General features: G+C 38.7%; 1 protein-coding gene across 20 annotated transcripts in view; it reads right to left on the bottom strand.

Moving 5' to 3' along the window:
* Positions 1 to 18,810, bottom strand: part of CFAP20DC (CFAP20 domain containing) — a 290,901-nt gene that overhangs the window by 14,849 nt on the left and 257,242 nt on the right. For 2 of the 20 annotated variants that reach the window (XM_082344682.1, XM_082344691.1), the window contains one exon: positions 4,415 to 10,708. The exons of 15 other annotated variants lie outside the window; for them this stretch is intronic. In XM_082344682.1, the coding sequence (XP_082200808.1) occupies positions 10,596 to 10,708 (113 nt within the window). In that variant the 3' untranslated portion in view covers positions 4,415 to 10,595. 3 more of the 20 variants (XM_082344688.1, XM_082344686.1, XM_082344687.1) reach the window with 3 other exon arrangements.

Below are 18,810 nucleotides of genomic sequence, written 5' to 3'. Positions count from 1 at the left end.
CAGTCCGATAGGTCCCTGCATTATCACTCAGGAGAGTTCTTGAACCTGTCTGTGCCTCAGTGCCTCGGTTTCCTAATTTATTAAGTGGGCTAATGCCTATTTCAAAGAGTTGTTATCAGGGTTAAAAGAGAAAATGTATACATGCAGTTCACTGTGATGTTTGGGAACACAGTGAGAGCTCAATAAATGGTTGTAGTGATGACAATAAAGACGATGAGGACAATTGCCAAGACAGTCATTTTCATCCAGGGTAATGGTAGAATAGAACTCCTGGGGCAGAATAAACTACTGAGCAGTCAGAGTCCGAAGTCTGCCCCCAATGAATCATTAGGTTAAATGAAAAAAAAAAGAGACAGTTTTAGCTTCGATGTATAATCTGATGGTATTTGTCAAATTCAGATCAGTAGAAATGGCAAGAATGCATTTAAAAAAACCACTGAGTTTTGCATATAAACCTGAAACAGTAACTGTTAATGATAAGGCTGTAGATGGGATGTGAACATGTGGCAGAGCAACACAAGAACCTCGGGTGATCTAGGAGTAATCAACAGATGCTTTAAATGCCCTTTATCACTTCAGGTGGATGAAATTATAATGTCAGAAAGCATTACGAGAAGTTTATTGCACATAGTTTTAGAGGCTGACGTGCACAATTTTTTTTTACAGCTTGGTATTGGAAATGGAAATAAAACCTGATGGTGCTGGAATTAGTTGGAGAGTAAAGAGAGTCAGGAGGAAAACCGCTTCTCACCCTTACGGGTTTATAACACCCAACGTGGCATGAAAGCCGTAGTGAAAACAGCTACTGAGGGGATTGTGAATTTCCCTCCTTTTCTCAGTTGTCAAAGGCCCCAAACGCCACCAAAAGGGGTGGAAAAGCATGGGTTTTGAAGACACTGGTATTTCTTTGGCGAACTGTTCTGTAGTATCTATAACTTCTGATGAAGTTCTACTTAGAAATTTGGGGAGAAACATTTGTAGAGGATGGCTGACCTTCCAAAGAGCAAATAAAGGCAAAGCTGAAAATGGTTATTTCTATAACTTCTTCACGTTACCTTATCCAATTATTAGAAAACCTTATTAATGCAGCCTACGGGGAAGAAAGCCAGCCTGAAATTATACAAAATCTGGATTCCAGACTCTGTTTAAACAAATACAGTTTAATTATTTCAATACTCTTCATATGTCCTCAGATAAAATGTATATTAACAGATAAAATGAGTTGAGCTAGAAAGACTGCTTTGAATAATCCTACACCACACCATGAAGAATAAAAGTAAAAACCTTTAACATACATCCAATTATTTGGATCAGACCCGAATTGTTACAAATATTAAATAAATACAGCTTTGAAGAATTTCTGGAGCTTCCATTTTCCAACTACATGGCCCCGGGTGTTGAATCTGTAATCAGCATTGGCTTTATTTTTCTCAATTCTCAGAAAACTGTTAGTTTTTTTTTTTTTAAGTGGCCTATTGCAAGAAGCTGATGTTTCTATTCTTTCAGAGTACTGACAAAACACTTTTAAAAGCTGAGTCTTATAGCAAAATATGAAATTCTAACTTACATACTTACATATATGTACCCCTCATACTTCTAGGAATAATGCCATAGCCATTGTATATTGCCAGATGTCCAAATCTGAAAGCCCTTGGCCCACTAGGCTCAGACATAAATAATAACCACAAGTGAACATACACTAAGTGCTGATTATGTGCTAAGTAGGTAGTTTATTTATATGCATCTTGGATGTCTCCAAATTCTCCAGATTGCTGGGGTAAAATTGTGCTTTAAAATTTTAGAAAAAACCAACCTACAGTCTTACCCCACAAATGGGTGTCACCCCACTTTTGCTCTGCAAAGATTCTTGGGCCAGGACCTATGGTCCTCCAAGTCCCCGTTGACTTCGTAAGAAGGCTTACTGGTTTCTTAACCTCCATTCTTACTTTCCCTTCCCAGCCTTTCGATTTCTTTTCTGCACCGTGTCACCTCACTGTACAGCAACTATCTTAATTTCTTCACAGCCCAAAGCACCTCGCATTCAAAGCTGTATAGAAAACAGACTTTACAAAAGGTTTATGTCTCTTAAGGGAGTGATTTAAGCAAGGTTTTTAATTTCTAGTGCCTCTTCTGTAGTCTCATATTGAGAAATATGCCATACATACAGGAACATTGAAAGCTACTGCTCTACACCTTTGCTCAGGTTGGAAAAAAATGGTATTTTTATGTGGAAGAAAAATACATCCGACTCACTAAAAGCTACTATAAATAGGAAGACTCCAAGACTTCTTAACAGTATTTAACTTATGATACCAAGTCATGAATGGTTTTGTGCACTGATGGACTCTAGTTATGAAATATACATTCAGACATGTGTACATGTACTAATTTCAAGGTCTTTAGACATAGGCTCCAATCACTTTCCCACAGTCACTCGATAAGCCTTCCGCCCTTTGTTGATTTGGAAGCTGGAACCTAGATATGGTCATTAACATAAAATATAATCTGACACCCAGGAAGCAGAATGAGTAGTTTAGCTTGAAATGTATACAAGGCAGAGTGAAGAAAGCAAAACAGAAAAGTCTTATCTTCCATTCTAGTGGTCATCAACCACATGGGCTAAAGCAAGTTTTTAGAACATTACTGAATAGCCCACAGATGAACTCCATCAAGTGATGGTTAGTTTGTTGATTGAAACTGTGGAAAGCCATTGACACCATATGCCCTTGGGAATCTTTACACTGCTCATTCTGGCAGCACCAGAAGTAAAGAGGAGAGGTAAAAAGGAGAAATGAGAATTGGTTAGGTCTCAGTCTTGGCTGCTTTTAAACCGGTCACAGCCCAGGTTAGAGGAGGTAGGAATCGCCTGGGGTGGGACTCAGGCAGCAGCATTTTTTAGAGTCTCCAGATAATGCAATGTGCAGGCAGGGCTGAGTTTTCAGATTAGACTGAAAGCAGCAACTGGCAAAACGTGGAAAGAGAACTCAAAAATTATAGGAGAAATGAAAACAGTGATATCCCTTTTAAATTAAGGCTACAGACATTGCCAGGGAAATGTATTTGCTAATCAGAGCAAATTATAACAGGAATCTCTGGAATTATTTTTCTGTTTATCTGGACTTTGAAACAACCATAGATTCTTATGTTTAGCTAACAAATAATGCCACCATTTTTTTCTTGTCAAATTTCTTTTGATAATGGCAGATGTTCTTGAGAAGTACCTGACCTAAAAGGATTAAAACCTTTTGAAATAAGTGAATTGAAAGGTATTATAAGAATGTTGTGCAGATCTAGATAACTAGATGAATTTTAGAAATATTTAGATATCAAAATTCAAAGACAAGAATTAGGGGTAAAAACATATTCTGCTTACTAGAATTAGCCCATAATAGGACACTATCAATTTCTTTGACCAGCTAAAGGTTTTAAAGAAAAAGGAAAGCTCTCTTCGATTGAGTTGGCTAAAAGATTTCTATGTCTTCAGGGTTTGAAATGTCTGAATCACTTTTGCATGCAGCTGGAAAAACAAAGGGTGAAATTTTGATTGATTTTCTTTAATTAAGATAATCTTGAGTTTAGGAAGCTGTAAAGCAAAACTGGGTATGGTTTTAATCCCATCTCATGATTTATTTATAGATTATTGAATCTCCATTACTAACAGAAATTATATTTCAGAGTGATATATTATCAAAAATAAATAAACAGTAATTTCCTCTCCTGGAATTCTTAAGTAAAATATTCCTTATTGTGCTTATCTCAATTATTAAGGTCCCAAGGGTCCTCCCCCAACCCTGCCCAATGCCTCTGGAAGTATTCTTTACAACAAATTAGAGATAATTTCCCCTGATCCACAGGTTAAAATATCGGCAATACTTATTACTATTAGGAGCAAGTTTATATGCTTGAATCTTGCCAGGTTCAGCATAAACATTGACAATGATAAGTTAGGCTGATGAAAACCAATCGATACCATTTCTCACACTTCACTTCTGTAGTGCTTCACAGGATTACAGGTGATTAACTACAGGAGAATATGTCAGCAGTAAAAATTAGTGTTATCTGTGGCCCATGTTTATTGGTTATTTAATTCTTATAAGTCAAATTATTTTGACTTAATGTGATTCTAAATTATATTAAAACCACCCAAACCAGAACCAAGATATTCATTAAGATGTAAAGCTCCAATATTCATGATGAACTTTAACTTAGATTTATCCTTTGTTGTAAGTTAACTGTATTACCTATAGTTATAAATTTGAATAATTTGAAATATGAGAAAGAAAAATTTTTTTTTTCATGTAATGTCTGAAACATTTATATTAACATATTTCCATACAAATAACCCAAAGAAAGTTTAGTATTAGTTGCTTTTTTTGTTGTTGTTTGTTTGTTTTTATATTGCAGGTTCTTATTAGTCATCAATTTTATACACATCAGTGTATACATGTCAATCCCAATCGCCCAATTCAGCACACCACCATCCCCACCCCACCGCGGTTTTCCCCCCTTGGTGTCCATACGTTTGTTCTCTACATCTGTGTCTCAACTTCTGCCCTGCAAACCGGTTCATCTGTACCATTTTTCTAGGTTCCACATACATGTGTTAATATACGATATTTGTTTTTCTCTTTCTGACTTACTTCACTCTGTATGACAGTCTCTAGATCCATCCACGTCTCAATAAATGACTCATTTTCATTCCTTTTTATGGCTGAGTAATATCCCATTGTATATATGTACCACATCTTCTTTATCCATTCGTCTGTCAATGGGCATTTAGGTTGCTTCCGTGACCTGGCCATTGTAAATAGTGCTGCAATGAACACTGGGGTGCATGTCTCTTTTTGAATTATGGTTTTCTCTGGGTATATGCCCAGTAGTGGGATTGCTGGATCATATGGTAATTCTATTTTTAGTTTTTTAAGGAACCTCCATACTGTTCTCCATAGTGGCTGTATCAATTTACATTCCCACCAACAGTGCAAGAGGGTTCCCTTTTCTCCACACCCTCTGCAGCATTTGTTGTTTGTAGATTTTCTAATGATGCCCATTCTAACTGGTGTGAGGTGATACCTCATTGTAGTTTTGATTTGCATTTCTCTAATAATTAGTGATGTTGAGCAGTTTTTCATGTGCTTCTTGGCCATCTGTATGTCTTCTTTGGAGAAATGTCTATTTAGGTCTTCTGCCCATTTTTGGATTGGGTTGTTTGTTTCTTTAATATTGAGCTGCATGAGCTGTTTATATATTTTGGAGATTAATCCTTTGTCCATTGATTCGTTTGCGAATATTTTCTCCCATTCTGAGGGCTGTCTTTTCGTCTTGTTTATGGTTTCCTTTGCTGTGCAAAAGCTTTGAAGTTTCATTAGGTCCCATTTGTTTATTTTTGTTTTTATTTCCATTACTCTAGGAGGTGGATCAAAAAACATTTTGCTGTGATTTATGTCAAAGAGTGTTCTTCCTATGTTTTCCTCTAAGAGTTTGATAGCGTCTGGTCTTACATTTAGGTCTCTAATCCATTTTGAGTTTATTTTTGTGCATGGTGTTAGGGAGTGTTCTAATTTCATTCTTTTACATGGAGCTGTCCAGTTTTCCCGGCACCACTTATTGAAGAGACTGTCTTTAATCCATTGTATATCTTTTCCTCCTTTGTCATAGATTAGTTGACCATAGGTGCGTGGGTTTATCTCTGGGCTTTCTCTCTTGTTCCATTGATCTAAGTTTCTGCTTTTGTGCCAGTACCATATTGCCTTGATTACTGTAGCTTTGTAGTATAGTCTGAAGTCAGGGAGTCTGATTCCTCCCGCTCTGCTTTTTTCCCTCAAGACTGCTTTGGCTATTCAGGGTCTTTTGTGTCTCCATACAAATTTTAAGATGATTTGTTCTAGTTCCATAAAAAATGCCATTGGTAATTTGATAGGGATTGCATTGAATCTGTAGATTGCTTTGGGTAGTATAGTCATGTTCACAATATTGATTCTTCCAATCCAAGAACATGGTATATCTCTCCATCTGTTGTTATCATCTTTAATTTCTTTCATCAGTGTCTTATAGTTTTCTGCATACAGGTCTTTTGTTTCCCTAGGTAGGTTTATTCCTAGGTATTTTATTCTTTTTGTTGCAATGGTAAATGGGAGTGGAGAAAGAAAATTTCTTCATCTTAGGTTACCAAAGTCTCTGACTGAAGGAAAGTTCAGGCTTCAGCATACCTTGTTTTAGATGAAAAGTGAGTCTGAAGAGTGATCTTACAGTATGGTCAGGGGTCTGTGAAATATCTGGGCAAAAGCAAAACAAAAAGCAAAAGCCCCACCCTCACTGCCAAATCTCACACACACACACACACACACACACACACACTCCCACACAACCAGCCAACCAACCCAGGGAGACACATTTCTGGGAGCTCTGGTGGAGTCAGGGCTCGTCGGCACTGGAGAAGTGATCTACTGCAGCATTTCTCAAAGGAGGTTCTGTGGGGGGATCAGCCCCATGAGATGCTCTACTGAACAAGGGTTCTGAGAACAGAGAAATTTGAGCATATTCCACTCTTCCTTGGACATTCCCTATGCCTACTAGGCTACTAAAGCCATTGAGAATTTCTCCAGTAAAGACAAGTGACCATTTCTGCTTCTCCAGTATTTTCCAACATTGATCATGGGCTTCTTCCCCACTCCCATTAAATTTATTAACATCGAGTGGAATTTGCTTCTTGAAACACTTTGGGAAATGCTGATCCTTGAAGTATAAAAAGGCCTAATATGGAAGGAAGGATCTACACAAACAAAAGAGAAGAAAACACTAAATGAAAACAGAGAACCCAAACTCCCGGCAGGCTCTAGTGTCCTCTAGCGGCCACTGTACAGTGACTGTGATGTCCACCTAACTCTGTCACTTGAATCCTCATCTTAATTCCCTCAGGGTGGGAAAAGAGCTGGGTTGGAAGTGAGGAGTCATGGATTCCATTCTCCCTTCTGCAAATTGCCTTTGGATAATTAACTTCCCAATCTGAATCTCACTTTTCTCAATTATAAAATCAGAGTTTAAAGAAATGATCTTGATTGTACTTCCTAGGCCCAATTAGATGATTCTATCACAACCATTATTATGGAAGAAAAAGAGAAAATAGGATTTGCTTGAGAAGAATCCTCTTTATGATTAACTTTTCTGGAATGCAAAATGAATCATGTATGAAATAGAAATCCTACAGTACAACCATATGCAGATAGGAGATTCTTAATCATTATTCTGGCCATTTTGACTGATGATTGAGAGTCTCAGGAGGCCACCTGGAATAAACCTAGCTTTAGTACTGTACTTGCTGTCATTAAACAGTTTTTAAAAAAGAACAATCCAGAAACTTTCAGCAGCTAGATCTTTAAATAAAGCCAAAGGGCAACTTTAAAATTAGTTCTTTTAATTAATCGTCCTTCAGGTTGTACAGTCTGTGACTACATATTCTTGGTTATTAAACAGTTTGTACTTCAAAAAAAAAAAATTCAAGATGTGGCTGAAATGACTGATTCAAATGAAGCTAATCTAAAAATATGGAGAAATACAATACAGCAAATTATTATGCAAGTGTCTATGTATTTTTCATCTGTCAGTATTTTTCCTTTAATAGGAAATAAAATTAAATTAATTAGAGAGAGAAATTATAATTGCCAGGGAAGCTAAATTATTGATTTGATGCCACAAATCAGCTGACAGTTTTTTTTCTATAATTCCTGGGCTCTGTAATTAAATAATAATTTAGAGATTGAAGACTTAATGTCACTTACAAGTTGCATCCTGAATTGTATGAGACAAGAAACTGAATCAATCCCCAAACTGATACCAAATTATCTTAAGATGTACTTCCATATTGAATTATTTTTTTCAGGATCCATTTGCAATAGTCAATTTCAGATATAATGTTTAGTACACATTTGACGAGAATAGTAGAAATCCAGGTCTTGAAAGTGGAAACTAATAATAATATAAACTTTTCCTCACTGCTACATGTGCCATGAGGCAAATGTGCCCTCTCATCACATTGGATCTGATCTATAACTGTGGTTCTCAAGCATGACTACACATTCGAATTGCCAGGGGAGGTTTTAAAATTTTCTAATGCCCAGGGTGCACCCAAGACCAATCAAATCAAACGTTCTGGGGGTGAAACCTAGGTATAGAAGTATTTTTATAAACTTCCCAGGAGATTCTCATATGCAGCAAAATTTGATAAGTGAAGCCATATAGCCCAGTCAATGAATTTCCAAGTAATCTTGCTGTACCATTTTGGTTTAAAATTGGCAGTGTGAAGCACATCTATTTCTATTTTTCAATTCTTCTATAGAAATCTCAACAGAAATTGAAGCTACTCCTTTTAAACAAACAAAGTGTAAAATATGACCTTGTGGTAGATAATTTTTGGAGTGTCTGCTTGGTTCATGAGAAACTCCTTAACTGCCTTTCTCCACCATCCACAGAAGAGGGTTCTGATGGCCATTGGACCAAAGTGGGCCAGTTGGAATCCCAAGTCTGGGATATTTGAATTGAAATTGAGAGTTAATATTTCTGTGTGGTTGGATGTATGGGCTGTGGTTGGCAAACTGTTCCGGTGGGTGGACTGAATAGCTGAGAAAATTTTGGGGAGAGAGAAGAGAGAAGAGATGGGCAAAATGGATCAGAGGTGAGTCTCAGAGACAACATTTTTAGATGCCCAGGGTAGACATCTGTCATTTTTGCCTGCTTAGTGCCCCTCTCCATTTTGTTAATAGCACCCTCTTCTTCAGGAACTATCTTGTTTCCATTCCATGTAGTCCTGGGGATAACCGAGAAGTCAAGCCTACCAGCCTCTTGCTCCTTGAGCAGAGACTCAAGGCAGAAAAAGGTGGCACCGTGATTTTGGAGACCATTGTCGAGAGAAACTGATAGTTCCTACTATAGGATCCCTGGAGCTGCCTGATTCCTGTGCCTCCTGGGGTCTGATTGTTCAACAACTCTTTGAATTCTGGGATCAAGGGTGTCTGTTGCTTGCAGTTCAAGAATCCCAACAGAGTTTTCTAGGTTCTAGCTTGAGTCCACTCAGAGGCCTTGCAGCATTCTGTTTGGGGGTTCACGAGGCACTCTTGTATCCTTAATTACTTTTAGCTCATGATGTTTTTGATATTTGTAACTTCACATCTTAACTAGTATAGACATTTAGTTGACTCCCCTATTTATGTGGATGATCCTGAGACTCACTAAAGAAGGAACAAGGCTTTCCAAGTCCTACTCCAATCTTCAAGGTCATAACCAACTCTTTTTATCATCCTGCATGCTTTCTGAAGCTGCAGTTTTTTCTGCATTTTGTAAGTATGAAGATCTTGGAGAAATATTCATAACAAAGGTATTCTTTGTGAACAATAGGATTAAAAGCTTATCAAATACCAGCACGGTTCTAAATAATGTATGATCCTTTGAACAGGAGCCCAAATCTACTCCTGAAAAAAGAGCTCTTATTTCCTCCATCAAGCAACATTAAATGAAATTATAGTACTGCCATTAAATCCAACTGTACACCAATAATTTTTCATTTCCAATGGTACTCTTCTTCATTAAAAAATCTTTATTAAGTAACAAAACATGCCAGCTAACATAAAAAGTACTTCCTTGAGCTCAATATTTATATACTTGGCACACAATTCAAGGCTGGTCTACTCGAATTCAGGAAGTACATGATATTTTTCCTTGTGATGCAGCGAGCAGAGTTACAGTGACATATTCTAAAGACCAAAGGAAGCCTCCTCCATTTCTCCAGGTCCAAGTCACAGGAGTGGTGAGGTATGTGGGGTGTTCAAATGGGTGACCTCTTATTAAATTTGGATCCATGGCACTAGATTTGGATCATATTATTAGAATTCATAGATAACTGGTTAAAAAAAAAAAAAAAGCACAGAGCTAAGCAGCTTAAGTTATTAACGATGTTGTGATCTTTGGCAAACTCTGGATGAACTATAATGAAATGGAAATAGCGAGGTCGGTACCAATAAAATATGGTCATAAAGTCTGACTACTTCACAGTTAATCCTTTTTCTAATAATCTAAGGAAAGGTAAATACCATCTAGGAATATTCTGGTAAAGAAAGTGGGGTAAATAAAAAGAAGCAGTTTAAAAGGCATTCTTCTGACCATCATACTTTATTTTTAACACAAATAGGTAATAAAATAAAAGGTACCCAGATATCTTTTAAACAAGAATACCTTTTCTGTATATCAAGCCATCATTTACAGATTAACATTGCAAAAAATTTGCATTAATAACTCTTAATTCGTTTACATAAAATTATATGAAATAAACAAAATTATATGTAGGATGAGAACCAACAAATAAGAACCAATTCAAAGTTCTAAAATCTTATCTCTGTATTAATTCCTTCACAGTTCCAAAAAATCACACCCATCTACAAAAAGAACGTAGGTAGTCTTAACATTGAACACTATGTACAAACTAACTTCACTTCTCTTAGTTACTGTTGATTCCATGGTCCTGGCCAACACATGCATTGTGATGCCAGTCAGAACTGCTATCCTGCTCCGCCTGGGGTGGCCATTCTTTGCCCTGGAAGGAGGCATTACACCAACTCGTAGTATTTCCCAGTCTGGGGATCAAAGTAACAGTTCAGACATGGGTCATACAGCAGAGTCAGCACTTCCTCGTCCTCTTCCACACTCAGGTCTTCTCCACCTGTGGGAAGGGGAACCACCGTCATGTTAGCTGCTGGCCTGGCCCGTAATTCTTAAACTGCAACAGAGAAGGGCAAGGAAGCAGGAATCACCATCTTTCCTGGGAGACTGTCCTTATGCGGGCAGGATGTCAGTGCTGGAATGGAGGAGCGCTGCAGATGTGATAACTCTATACTTGCAGTGTAAGACAGAGAAGAAACGGTGATCACAGGGGCCAGATCCGCTATAAAGTACAAGAAAAATGAGCGTGGAGAGCTGGCAGGGAGGAGAAAGGATTAAGGAAGAGGGCCAAAGGACTACAGAGTTATGAGGATTAGGGATACTTGAACAGGATTCAAAATTTGATTATCACAGCTCTAGACTTCTTCATGGGCCAGAGCTGCACAAATGCCAAACAGCGCAAATTAAATGATCTAATAAAGAGCTCAATCCCCATTCATACAACCTAAAAAGACTACCAAATAAACATGAATTAAAATAATGTTTAGAAATATGATACTTAAAGCATAGAACACATATGGAAAACAATGTCAGATGATCTGTAATTTTATTAGTGGTAGCAAGATCTGTCAAATTTGCTGGGAAAATGAACATGGCTTGATTTTTTTTTTCTTGTGACAGCTATTTAGATGGTTTGGATGAAGAGAACACCTACCGCCTAAGTAACCAGCAAGGTTAGCAAGGTTTGGTTGGTTTTCAACAAATGGCATGGAATGAAAAAAAAAAAAGCTTTACTAAGATATTTCCTGACCACCTTGTATGTGCCCATCATTGTGCTCAGTACTTATGTACTTGATGCCATCACTAGCACTAGCAAGCGAGTGCCTTCTGAGTACTTCTCAAAATCCATGTAATAGGCTTGGAGGCTGGGAGGGCAAGACCTCCCTCAGCTGGAGAGGACCAGAGCAGGCTCAGGGAGGAGGGGATGATTAAGACAACAGTTGTCTCTCTTCCTTAGCACAGGCTACTAAGGACCAAAGAAAACCAAACCTTTGGGCTACAAGCTCACCAGGGTCAGTTTTGGAGGGGCTTGGATGGTGGGCATGGGCAGGGCTGACACAGAACAGAGGCTCAGTAAATACTGAGTACCTTTTGAAAGGGTGAATCAATGACTGTGAAACAAAGCTGTGATCTTAAGCGTCACTGCCCCGAGGAAGGGAAGGCGGTGGTAGTGGTGGTGGTGGTGGGACCTCACCTTACCCAGCCAAAATCAGATTAAGCTGGTGCATGGACACCGTCAGGACAGTGACGAACTGGAGTTAAGGCCAAGGAAGTGGTGACAAAATGGTGGAGTGGGGGTTTGAAACCGTACCACAGCCATTCCTCTGCCTATCCTTCTTCTAACCACCCAAAAACATTTAACATGATCCTTCCCTGCCCCAGGCACCAAGCCAGGTGTTGGGAATATGAAGATATAAGAGAGAGGCCCTGTTTTCAAAGAGTTTGCAGTGATCTGGGGGAAACAAGAAATCAGCGGACTCTCTGGTGAGTTGCACACAGTGCCAGCAGTTCTTAAAAAGTGGGGTTTAACAGAAGAATGATTTCATCTGCCTTGCTTAGTAACATCTCAACTAGCAGAACCCCCGATGGTTTAGAAAGCACTTTCTCATGCAGTAGCTCATTTGACTGTTATGATCCTGTGAAAGAGGCAGGAATTATCGCGCCCGTTTTATGGATGAGGGAAACAGGGTCTGCAAAGTTAAGCAGCTCATCTGAGGTCACTTGGTGAGTTAGAGGCAGAGTCAGGGATGAACTTGGGTTTCCAGATTCCCAGTTCAGTGTTCTTTTGACCATACCTGCTCAATCTTATTGTTAACACAATACTGGTGTAACACATTCAATTGGAAGCTATTACATTATGGGGATTTAAATATGGAAAGTAAAAATTTGTAAAGGTGTCCTACATTTAAAGACATCAGTTTTGGAAACAAAAGAACTTTGCTTTTTCATATTTCCAAAACCACTGACAAAGATGAGACAGTCCTTGTGGGAGGGGCAAAGGCAACTAGCTCAATAGGCCCAAAGGAACTGAGCTTAGTAACTCCAGAAAAGGGAAGGCTTGATGGAAGTGACAACAGCCCTTCTGGCTTCACGTATATAAAGGGTGGCAAATGAATGGGAAATTAAGAAGATGTTGTGGGGTTCCAAGAGAAAGCAACAGGATCAATGGGTGAAAGTTACAAGGAGCCAGATTTTGGCTCAGCACAAGGAAGAATTTTCTAGACACTGGAGCTGACCAGGAAATGGAACGTGGACTCTAGGGAGGGTGAAGCGGGGACTGGGGCAATCATTTGTGTGAGATTTGTAGATGAACCCTGTGTAGGACAGGGGGCCAGATCCAATGACCCGTATGGTGCCTTTGATGAGTTTTTGTGACTCTTGGCTGCAGTGGCTTCTTGCATCCTTGAAATATGACAGGACTTAGCTAACGGTCACATTGATGGTGGTAGCTGACCTGAGCATCTTGCACAGTTTCTGATTAAGAACAGGAACTCAGAGAAGGCAGGCTGCCTTTCCTTTATTTTCTATTGTTACCTTAAGAGTGGTCCCTAGGGCCTTGCCTCCACCCTCCTCCTCTAAGTAGGAGAGGGTGGGAATGCTTTTCAAGTGGCTGTTTCATATTGAAGATGATCCCCTGGGTCACTTCTGCACATCAAAGGAGAGTGTGCATGTCCTTTACTTTCAGATATTCAATCCATCAACCCTTTCATATTGGGGCTACTTCAGAGAACGGAACAAAATCAGGTGATAAGTAAGTAACCACTGTGTGCTTGCTACGTGACTGAGCAGTCTGGTTATGGATGAGACAGCCTAGTTGTATATGTGACATACACACACGAAAACAAAAACAGCTACTAAAGATTAATGAGGAGTTAAACTGGGAGCGGCTAAGAGCACCCCTGGGCTCTAGAATCCAACAAACCTGGGGATGGATGGGAGCGCCGCTGCTCACCACCTGCATGCCCTTAGGCTGTTTACAGATATTTTACCTCACTGAACCTTCGTTTGCTCATTTTTAAAATGGGAATAACCTTATTTCATAGGGCTTTGTGGACTAAGTTGGATACTGGGTAATATGCATAGCACAGAGCACATGGTAGTTGTTCAATAAATAATCTCTACTATTACTATTAAGAATAATAACAATACAATAAATAAATCATAAACAATAGGCTACAGCTTTTTTAGTAACTCAGAACAGCATTGATAAAGCTTAAATATAAAGAAAAGACTTCAGAGAGACAGGCAGAATTTAGACATTTAGACAATGAAGTCAGATAGATCTGGGTCCAAATCCCATTTCTACCATTTCACAGCTGTGGGACATTGAGAAAATTCACTACTCAGCCACAGTTTCCTCATATGTAAAGTAAGGATAGTAATAGTACCTGTTATAGTACCTATGAGAACTAAATAAGATAACACTCAGCACACACACAGTGAGTACTCAGCAAATGTTATAATCATTATGGAAAACATAAGATATCTGAGTTAGACACGAGAGGGATGTGTTCATTTATACCTCACTCCCTACCCCAAAACTGTATCTGTTTGATTTTTTACTACTAAAAAAAAGGTTTGAATGAAACACAAAGCCCCCTACTAATTTTATACAGGATATTATAATTAATTCATCTTTAAATAAAAAGTTCTTATATCAAAAATCATGTATTTTTCAAAAAAGTAACACTAATTTTTTCCATCAGGTGTGATATTAAAACCACATATTACTGAGGTAAATAATTATAAGTCAAATTTTCTCAAAGACCTGCCATCCAATGTCTTGTTTTTACTGCAACAACACATTGGGGGAAATTCTGATCTCTGGCACATAAGAGTTATATGCTATATAATTGTTTAGTGCATTCTGTGCTTGTACTTTCCAAAAAGATAAAATTTTAAGCTGGTGGTTTTTTTTTTTTTTTTTTTTTTAAATGGAGCCAGACTCCACTACAGAGGGCAACCCTGGGAAACTTTTTTTTTTTTAAATTAATTAATTAATTAATTTATTTTTGGCTGTGTTGGGTCTTCGTTTCTGTGCGAGGGCTTTCTCTAGTTGCGGCGAGCGGGGGCCACTCTTCATCACGGTGGGCGGGCCTCTCACTATCGCGGCCTCTCTTGTTGCGGAGCACAGGCTCCAGACGCGCAGGCTCAGTAATTGTGGCTCACGGGCCCAGTCGCTCCGCGGCATGTGGGATCTTCCCAGACCAGGGCTCGAACCCGTGTCCCCTGCATTGGCAGGCAGATTCTCAACCACTGCGCCACCAGGGAAGCCCTAAGCTGGTGTTATTAAATTAGAAAACTCAATACATTTTTACAACTAGTCAGGAGCCTTTCAAAACGAAAATAACCGTTGTAACGGGCCATGGGTCTTTATCATCCAACTGCAAAGGGATCAAGGTGGATCCAATTCATTAGTAGAGGTTTGGCTACATAATGCATGCAAACTGAAGCAATAACTGCTATAGAAATGCATTCATTCCAATACATATCGCTGTAGAACTGGAACTTCATGCATTATAACCATGGGACTAAGGCAGGTTTTGTGGTTTTTAGTACTAAAGCTTTAAATGCGTGAATTTTGGAACTCTACCAACAATGACATTCATACAAAAATTGGGTGATATTATGTATAACTTTATATTGAAATAAGTGCTTTAAACTTGCACAAATGGTTTTGTTTTCATTATAACTTAATTTTCAAAGCCTCCAACTTACATCATTTTGCCACTGTAATCTCTACGTAATGAAATTATAATATTGTTAAGCAATTACCACTGTGATGTCAAGCAATGGGAAATGTTTTGAAAGGTAATTATTGTGCATGGGTATGGGGTAATTTTCAATTAAATTCTTGGATAGTGCAGAGTTCGCTTTTCTCCCAAATGCTAAATTGCTCTATTTAAAGACTGGCTACAGAAACTCTAAAAGGACAAATTAACAAATAAAACCATTCTCTGCTACCAGACTAAGAGCATCGGGACAGGGGTCCAAATTACATTTTTACTCTTCTTCACATAATAAAGCCATTTCTAGTGAAATAAAATTGCCTTTCAGATAATAATCTATTTACAAACTTTCAGCTTCGTCCACTTTGAAATTGGTTAATGGCAATAACAGAAGAAAAACCAACGGAGTCAGACCAAACACAGCAATATTAGCTGCCCTCCCCTTGGTTAGATCAGTGTGAGCAGATAATTCCTCCAGTTCACCTTTTGAGTCAATTAATATAAATGCTTAATTATCTATATTTAATGCATTTTAACTGTAGCTAATAGAGAACCTATATGCAGAAGCTCAGTCTTCAAGCTTGAAAATAAATGATGTGGCACCAGTTTATCAGATTTAAAATCTCTGAATCAAGACACTGTACTTGATTTTCGATTTTCTGACGCTGCCATCTGGAGTTGTTTTTTTTTTTACAAGTTAATGCATTTTCTCTCTTATAGATCTTGGAAACTGACTGACTGTATCTTTATGTGCATACTAATACACTATTGTTTACACAATTCAATGGTGACGGATCACCACTGGGAACAGTCAGCCTTCGGATCAATAAAGATGACATTTTAGATAAGATTCTGCTGAGCACCAGGTGCTTGCAAACTCTTCCACCAACTTATGTCACAGTAGGGCAAAATTAACTTGCACTAAAACTGGAGAAAGTGAACTGTTGAGATTTGTTTCTCGGCAAATATGTGCCCTCAAATGGGAGAAAGATAAATGACCAATAAAGGAATAAAAAGGATGAAAATGTACTTTCTTCTATTAGAAAGCTATATTGTTTTTTGGAAGGCAAATGATATGCCAAGATTACAGTTCAGGTTTCATTTGGGAAATAAGTACATCACTCCTTTTGTAAAATCTCGTAGCGGCTACATTTTACTCGGAAAATGCCACTTAAAACGACACGTTGAAGAATTTGGATGACTAGTTAGGAATTCTTGCAATTTCATTCTTTCCAGGTAGTCTCTGCTTACAAATGTGATTCAAATGTGCCCTTGTATATCAAATCATCACGTTGTACACCTTAAATTAACATAATGTTATATGTCAATTATATTGCAGTGAAGCTGGGGAATACCTCACAAGACATTTATGTGCACTTGTAACTATGTGAAGTACCACTCTGAATGCTTTTTGTTGCACATGAAGGAAGGTCCCTAGTCAGACTATTGAGCTCTGAAGCCTACAAAGCCTGTAGTATCTCCAGGGCCTGATTTCAGGCAAGGTGGCAACGCTGCAGCCAGGGGGAAATGTATCCCAATTCCAGCAATGGAATCTAGGACCACATCCTGGGCCAAGGCCCCTCTGTTGTACATTTGGGGAATAAGTAGGTGGGGGGTGGTTCTGGAATAGGAGAGAGCCTCAGACACCCATCAGTGTGTTTACTTCTCTACTAGAGGGTTCACTTCCAGTATGCCTGAAAAGAAGGCATTTCTTTATATAGTGAGAGGGCTGACTGCCCCCCTCTAATCACTTCTTCTATGCAGAGAAGACACCCCCCGGACCCTGAAAGCTGCATAAGAAAATACTTCCTTGCCCCAAGGTTAATCAGAGACCAAAAGGCAACTACTTGCCTCACAGGGGAAGGGGAAGGAATCTGGATTCAAGAATGTCATACAGGTATAACTTGTTTTTTTGCGCTTCGATTTATTGTCCTTTTTACAAATTGAAGGTTTGTGGCAACCCTGCGTTGAGCAAGTCCAATGGCACCATTTTTCCTACAGCTTTTGCTCACTTTGTGTCTCTTGTCACATTTTGATAATTCTCAAAATATTTCAAACTTTTGCATTATTATATTTGTTATGGTGATCTTTGATCAGCGATCTTTGATGTTACCATGACAACCTACTGAAGGCTCAGATGATGCATATTTTAGCAATAAAGTATTTTTAAATTAGGGTATGCACATTTTTAAAAGATGTAATGCTATTAGACACTTCATAGACAACAGTGTAGTGTAAATACAACTTTTATATGCCCTGGGAAACCAGACTCATTTTATTGCGATATTTGTTTTATTGCGGTGGTCTGGAACAGAACACGCAATATCACAAAGGTATGCCTGAAAATGCTAACAAATCATTTCACAAGCCGAGAGTTGAGGCGGGGGCTCTATGGGTCTAAGGAGAATTCTAAAGAGAGTACTATTTTATCCAGAAAGGCTCAAGAAAGAAAACTACCTAAATTAAAAAAACTGCACTGGACATTTCAGCTGTGTATTTCTTACTGACCTAAATGGGAATTCTGTGGTTCTATCACAGTGTGGGGCTTAAGGGTACAGACAGTCCAGTCCGACAGGCCTTGGTCAGTGTTCTGCTCCACAATCAGTGGCGCTGTGACCCTAACCTCACCCATACAGTGGGGAAACAGCACAGCCCTATACCAGTAAGTGTTAGGAGAAGTCACTGAGAGGTAATGCACAGGAAAACTCGACACAGCGCTGGGCATGTGCTTTATTAATGCTGGCTTCTATTATTACTTTGATTGTCAATATTGCCTTTTTAGGGGAAGTTCTCCTTTGCATTTTGAATAAATCTTCAAGATACAGGGAAGATCCAAAAAGTAGACCAAATCATCCTGTTTCCCATGGGCAGAAGATTCACTCATTCTACTCATCAAATATTTATGCAGCGTTTACAATGTCCTACAACGTCCATGTTAAGCACTGTGGGTACCACGGTTGTTCGATGAAGCATAACGTCTGGTGCGATGACTAATAAAACAGATTTTGGAAGACTGCTTTTAGACTCAGCGTATTAGGTAAACGTCAAATAATTGCATGGCGGGAAACAGAACTGTGAAAGGATTCCTCTGTTGGACCCAGGACAGGCGGCCAGGTTCCCCTCTCTCTGGTTAGCTGTGAGGCGTCATGAGATTTCTATAAATTCTTTAATAGTAATTTGGATATTACACCTATAAAATAAGCATCCGCTGCCTATTTATATCTTGTGGGAGATTAATTAATGTTCATAAAGGAATATCTTCTGTGGCTTTGCCGTACAAAAGGTATGAGAATGTTATTTTTATGAGACTCTGGCAACTCCAAAAGCCCTTCTGAGTGTCTTTCTCACTCAAAATCCATGCAACCTGCAAAAA

The sequence above is a fragment of the Balaenoptera borealis genome (assembly GCF_965194805.1).
Source record: "Balaenoptera borealis genome assembly, chromosome: 12".
In the NCBI taxonomy this organism is placed as follows: Eukaryota; Metazoa; Chordata; class Mammalia; order Artiodactyla; family Balaenopteridae; genus Balaenoptera; species Balaenoptera borealis.
The sequence above is the reverse complement of the archived record's forward strand: the minus strand, read 5'-3'. Positions and strand labels throughout refer to the sequence as shown.